Genomic DNA, 6,000 nt, shown 5'->3' with positions numbered 1-6,000 from the left:
ACAGCACAGTTCCGCAGAAAACAATTAGATAAGACTTCTATTTGTTGAATTAGGGAGGGGAAGCAATGGCCATAATGCTTTATTTATCTATCTCTAGCAAATTCCAAGAAATTGATGCTTCTATTCAGGACTGAAGGCAGATAAGGTTTATATGTTTATTGTGAATTCAATAATGAAAGTACGTTTGGTCTTCCAGCTAATTTTGAAGATAAAAAAGAAAATTTATTCTGTATTTACAAACACATTTCAATTCCTTGCTCATACACAATAAGTTCATTTTCAATACAAATTTACTGCCTGAAAGAAGATTAACACATTTTCCTTTGGATTACTTAATTATAGCCAGCCCTTAGTATTCATGGGTTCTGCATCGATGGATACAATTAACTACAGATGGGTAATGTTTGGAAAAAATAATTCCAGAAAATTCCAAAAAGTAAAACTTAAATTTGCCAAGTGCCACATGCTAAACTGAATCCAAATGAATAAAATGGTATGCAGTAGGCATTGCAAGCAATCTAGAGATGGTTTGAAGTATACTGGAGGATGTGTGTAGGTTGTGTGCCAATAAGGAGTGCTGTGCTATTTCATATGAGACTTGAGCCTCTGTTGATTTTTGTATTTGATTGGGTACTGGAACCAATCCCCTTCTCCCACCCCAACCATTGAACCGTAACTGTAATTCTTTTTGGCATAATCCTTTTTCTGAATCTCGCTGAAATTATTCAAGGAAAATCTGAAACAAAAGCATGCAAGCAATGGAAAACACACTGGAAAGCTTGTTAACCTATTCGAGTGTGTCTATTAAGGGGCTGTGATACACATCATAAACTTTTTAATACAAATACTTTACATGTTGGTGTTTTATATTTCATTATTGAGTTTTTAGTAGTTGTCTAAAACACCCTACCCATTTCATAAAGATTAAAAGACACATCACAACTCAAAGAATTCACTCCTTAACTACTGGATACAAAATGACCTACAAACAACAACTATTGAATACCTGCTATGTGACAAGCAAGGTGGCAAGTATTAGGAATGAGACTTTGGGTAAAACACAGTCTTTAAAGACTTCATGAAGCTGATAAATTGGGGTAAAGAAGAAATGCAAATGGACAGTTACAAAAACACTTCATATAACTAGTATGTGCAGGGGATTGCCAGAATGAAGAAGCACCTAATTTAGTTTAGGTGATTGAGGATCTCGGGAAACCTTGAGGTTCATTTTTGTTTAAAATGGACACTGTGTGACTCTAGGCTAGAGAATGGGAGAAAGTAGTCCAGGCTGAGGTGACAGCAGAGAAAGTGTGCTGCAGGCACACAATGCTAAGTAGCTCAGTAGTGTAAGAGAGAACTCATGGGGTACAGCGGAGAGAGGCAGCTAGGGAAGGTAGGCCATTGATCCTGTAGGATTTGTTAGAGTCTGGATTTTTTCTTGGCCTCAAGGGGACTTTTAGAAAGTGAGTGATGGGGGCCAACACAGGGACACACGTCTGGCATCTGATATGGACACTGGTTTGAGGCCCAGGTGCTCAATTTCTAATCCAGCTCCCTACTGGCACACATGGGAAAGCAGTGGAGGATGGCCAAAGTGCTTGGGCCCCTGTACCCACATATGAGACTTTGATGAAGGTCCAAGCTCCTGGTTTCCCCAGCTCACAAGCATTTGGGAAGCCAAAGAGTGGCTGGAAAGCTGTGTCTCTTCCACTCTCTGCAACACTTATATACTGTGTTTTGGATAGAACTCCCTGACCCCAGAAGAAGGAAAAATGTGAGGAAAATATGAAAAAAAGTGACAGGATTAGAACCCTTACTAAGACAGTGACAGACTGGTTTCAGGGGTGATTCCGAGTGTTTGAACCCCATCTCCACCTCCACCCAAAGTAGGGAACACAGAAATACCAGCCATGTTCAAACGGATCATGACAGACTCAGTTCTGCACGTGTCCTACTCAATAGATCTTTGGGTTAGGTGGGTGATTTCCAGTAGAATCTAAGTATGCAAGTGTGAAGCAAAGAAGTCTGGCTGGGCGGTCAAAATCCACACCAGCAAAATATTAGAGATATCTGGGATTATGGGAGTGGACAGTTTTTCTGGAGTTTTGCTTTCATTTTAGTCCTTTCAGCAGGTGGTAGTGCTATCTCCTTTTTAGTTCCCTAGTGTTAAATCCCACCTAGCATCTTTTTACTTTAGATGTTATTACTATATCTCCCTTGCTCAAATCTTTTTGCGACTGTTTTCTCCTCGTGTTGTATGTCATGGTGTCATGATGAGCTTAAGTTTCAGTAACTCACTCAAGAAATATTAGCCTGAAAAAGGTCACAAACTAATTTTCCCTATGATTTCTGCTAGAATCGTTTTAGGTTTTCTGTTTATGTATATGATTCACTTCGAGATTTGTTCTTTATGTTTGATGGGTTTTTTCCCCTTTACTCATGATGTGAAGAACAGAAAGTATAATGACAGCAGATACAAGCAGGCCAGAATAATATATGCAGAATGAGAAGTGAAAAGGGTAGGCAGAACCCGAAATGAGAAAAAAAAAGTCACGGCTTAACCCAGTAGACAGGAGCCCAAAGCTACAGCAGCCTGGACGAAGGAGACGAAGGAGCCCCAGGAACCGCCCCGTGTACCAGGCGATGGAAATCATCTCGGTGATGACGTCACCAGCGACCCTAGGGTCATTTCAGTGGAAACCCACCTTCCCGACACCCGAGCTGCTACCGAGCCTCATCACTTTACAAGAACTTCCCCCGAAGAGGCACCTGGGCGTGGGCTGGACTCAAAGGTCACTTCCCTGGGTCTCGCGCCGGGCGACCGAGGCACACCCTCGGGACATTCCGGCCTCAGATTTTAGGGAGATACCCGGGCAGTCACCGCCCCTCTGGAAAAAATCTGAAGCACACCCTTCGCGGGCTCGGCTGCCGACTCCGCCGTCCCGTCGACCAGGCGGGGAAGGAAACCTGCGCTCCGGGGGAAAGCCCGGGGCCGGCCGGCGACGTCTGGGCGGGCGGCGCAGCCTGCGCGTCACGGCCGCCGAGCGAGGCGGCACCCAGCCGGCCGCCCCTCCCATCGGTCGTGAAGTGTCGTGAGAAGCCCGGCGCTTTGCGGCGCCGACGGTGAGGCTGGCGGCGTGGGTCCTGGCAGCAGTGAGAGTCGTGCACGACCCGGATCCGCTGCCAGTGTGTCCGCGGGTATATATGGCTTGTTGCAGTTCTCTGTCGCCCCCCGCCACTTGGCTTGCACTACTTTGGTGTTCATGGTGGTGGTATTCCTTGCTAGGTTTTAGGTACCCTCGGTGTCGCTGACGCTGTTTCTCTTGTTCCCTTCGTCTTGCAGTTTTTGGAGTTCGAAATGCTTTACCTGATTGGCTTGGGCCTGGGAGATGCCAAGGACATTACAGTGAAAGGCCTGGAAGCTGTGAGACGCTGCAGTCGAGTGTATCTGGAAGGCTACACCTCAGTACTGACTGTAGGGAAGGAGGCCCTGGTAGGTGATGGAGTCACGCAGAGTGTGCGGGTCGGCCTGCTCGCACCCTTTAAAAACATGCTTCCCGTTCGTGTAGGATCTAAGGAGTAGGAGGAGGGAAATTACATAGCAGCCTAGTGAGTTGGAAAATGAAAGGGCGGTCTTTGTTCTACCCCACAAGTCTAATTATGCGGCTTTCTCCAATGAATGGGAAAAGAAAGTTATTTGACACTCTGGGGATAGTTATCAAAATGCCTTATTGCATGAGACGGCCAAGCAGTCCTTGCTGAGTTGAGTGCTAATGAGGTTGCCGACACGGCCTTAATGAGTTGGTTATACATTCAGAACCCAAGCTGAAAGCTTCCCCTTTGAAGTGTTTCTCTGGGGAGTGGTGATTGCTTCTCTTCTATCATATCCGGAGAGATCTTAGCTTTAAATAGCGCTCTTCCCACAAGGCTTGCATTCACACATGTATATATTGAGTGAGCCTGGACTAAGGAACCAGAGGGTTGGTTAATCTGTTGTACATTTGGCCTCATTAAGGGCCCGGTGAATTTTGGAGGAAGGATCAAGTTTGGGTTCATTGTCAAACACCAAGTAGAATACAGATTAAGATGAGAAGATGATAGACATGTTAGGGGAGGAGAGAACGGATTTTGAGGATTGTCATGTCTTCCAAACAAACAAACAAAATGACCCAGAGAATTTCAGGTCTCCGGCCTTTTGTGTCCACAGTCCAGAGAATTCTGAGGGTCACAAGAGTGACTTTAAAATCTTGAGGAATTAAGGGTTGCTCCTTGAAGTGACCATGTGCTGAAGTAAAAGCTGGGGCCAAAGCCTGTATTGGATGTGTTGTCTCCCATTTTTGTCACTCTCAGAATAGAATCAAAATTCCTCACCTCCAAATGGTGGAAATGTACCTTCCTAATTGGTGTCAAGGATAACTAGAACGGGTTTGTAGCCGTTCACAAAACTAGAGACAACAGGTCCGTAGTTTTATATACCAAGGTGTCTGCACATGGCCCGAAGGAAAGTGTACAGCTAGCTTGCCTTTGCCCTGCTACATACTAAAAGCCTTCAACTTTAGTGTCTTACTAAGTGATTGTCAACACATTTCCAAACTGTGTTGAACTGCAGTGCCTTTTGTCAAATGCAGATGAACTACTGTAGATTCATGTTGGGTTTTAATAAGATTGTATATAAGGATATTCCAGAAGTTTGTGGAGAATGGAATAGATGTTTATGTTGATGTAAAAAATTTTAAATGTATGCATATGATTTTTTTTTAAAGATGTATTTTATTTTTATTGCAAAGTCATATACAGAGATGAGGAGAGACAGAGAAGGATCTTCCATCCGATGATTCACTCCCCAACTGGCCACAATGGCTGGTACTATGCCGATCTGAAGCCAGGAGCTAGGAGCTCTTCTGGGTCTCCCACGCAGGTGCAGGGTCCCAAGGCTTTGGGTTGTCCTCAACTGCTTTCCTAGGACAGAGGCAGGGAGCTGGATGGGAAGCAGGGCCGCTGGGGTTAGAACTGGCACCCATATGGGATCCCGGCGTGTTCAAGGCGAGGACTTTAGCCGCTGGGCCCATATGATTTTCATAGTATACATTTTCCATGAAATCTCTGAAGACCATTCATACATAAGGAGTTATTTTTATAGTTGATTTTTCATTTTATTTGAATGCAAAGAGAGAAGACGGGATTTATTGTTGTCTCCCGTTGATATTATGGTTCTTTCCAACATTAAAAAAAAATTTTTTTTTAATTTACTTGAAAGGTGAAAAGCATGTGTGAGAGAGATCTTCATCATCCCCCAGATGCTCACACAGCCAGTACTGGCCAGGCCAAAGTAGGAGCTGAAAATTCCATCCAGATATCCCATAGGTGACAGAGATGCGTGCACTTAATCCATGGTCTGCAGTGTGCCAGTGTATGACCTAGCTTGAAGCTGCATCAAGCCGAATACCCAGGACTTTGCCATCTACAATGAGGGTATCGCAAGTCAAACGGTGCCACCACTATTATGTCAAATGCCAAATTCCATCTTTTATTAGCTTTTTGAAGTACTGTCTTTTGGGAGAATACAGTATAAAGTTTTAAGCAGTAGTCGAACATATACTTTGGCTGCTATAATTTTCAAAAGTTTGTTACTCAAAAAATATTAACTGGTAGCTGTATTATTGCAGAGTCAAGGTCTGGGGTCAACTTGTAAGTAAATTTTGTGTACTTTGATAAGGTGCTAGAATATTTGTTCTGCAGCAGTAAAAGGCATCGACACAGGACATTTACTGTACTACAGTATTACAGGACAGAGAGGTTCACTTGACCAGTGTTACACAGTCATGATTTTTGGTGCCACGTTATGGAACAGTGTAATCCTGAGTTGGGAACTGCTGCTCATGAACTCTACACTGTGCTGTGTTTCAGTTCTCAGGGTTAGATAGTAACTCCATAAAGCATAACTTTAGAGAACATCACAAAATTCCTTTGGGGTGCTCTTTATATCTTCCTCTGGGTCCT

The 6,000-nt window shown here is 44.0% G+C and overlaps 1 protein-coding gene across 1 annotated transcript in view; it reads left to right on the top strand.

The window, feature by feature from the left end:
- The first annotated feature begins 3,112 nt into the window (after positions 1–3,112).
- Positions 3,113–6,000, top strand: part of DPH5 (diphthamide biosynthesis 5) — a 33,625-nt gene continuing 30,737 nt past the window's right edge. Inside the window, exons 1-2 of the mRNA XM_040998365.1 lie at positions 3,113–3,198; positions 3,344–3,493. Of these exons, the coding sequence (XP_040854299.1) occupies positions 3,359–3,493 (135 nt within the window). The 5' untranslated portion in view covers positions 3,113–3,198; positions 3,344–3,358. The remainder of the gene's footprint in view (positions 3,199–3,343; positions 3,494–6,000) is intronic.

The sequence above is a fragment of the Ochotona curzoniae genome, unplaced genomic scaffold (genome assembly GCF_017591425.1).
Source record: "Ochotona curzoniae isolate NIBS_2020 unplaced genomic scaffold, NIBS_Ocur_1.0 scaffold_1037, whole genome shotgun sequence".
NCBI lineage: Eukaryota > Metazoa > Chordata > Mammalia > Lagomorpha > Ochotonidae > Ochotona > Ochotona curzoniae.
This window is presented reverse-complemented; position numbering and strand designations above follow the sequence as displayed.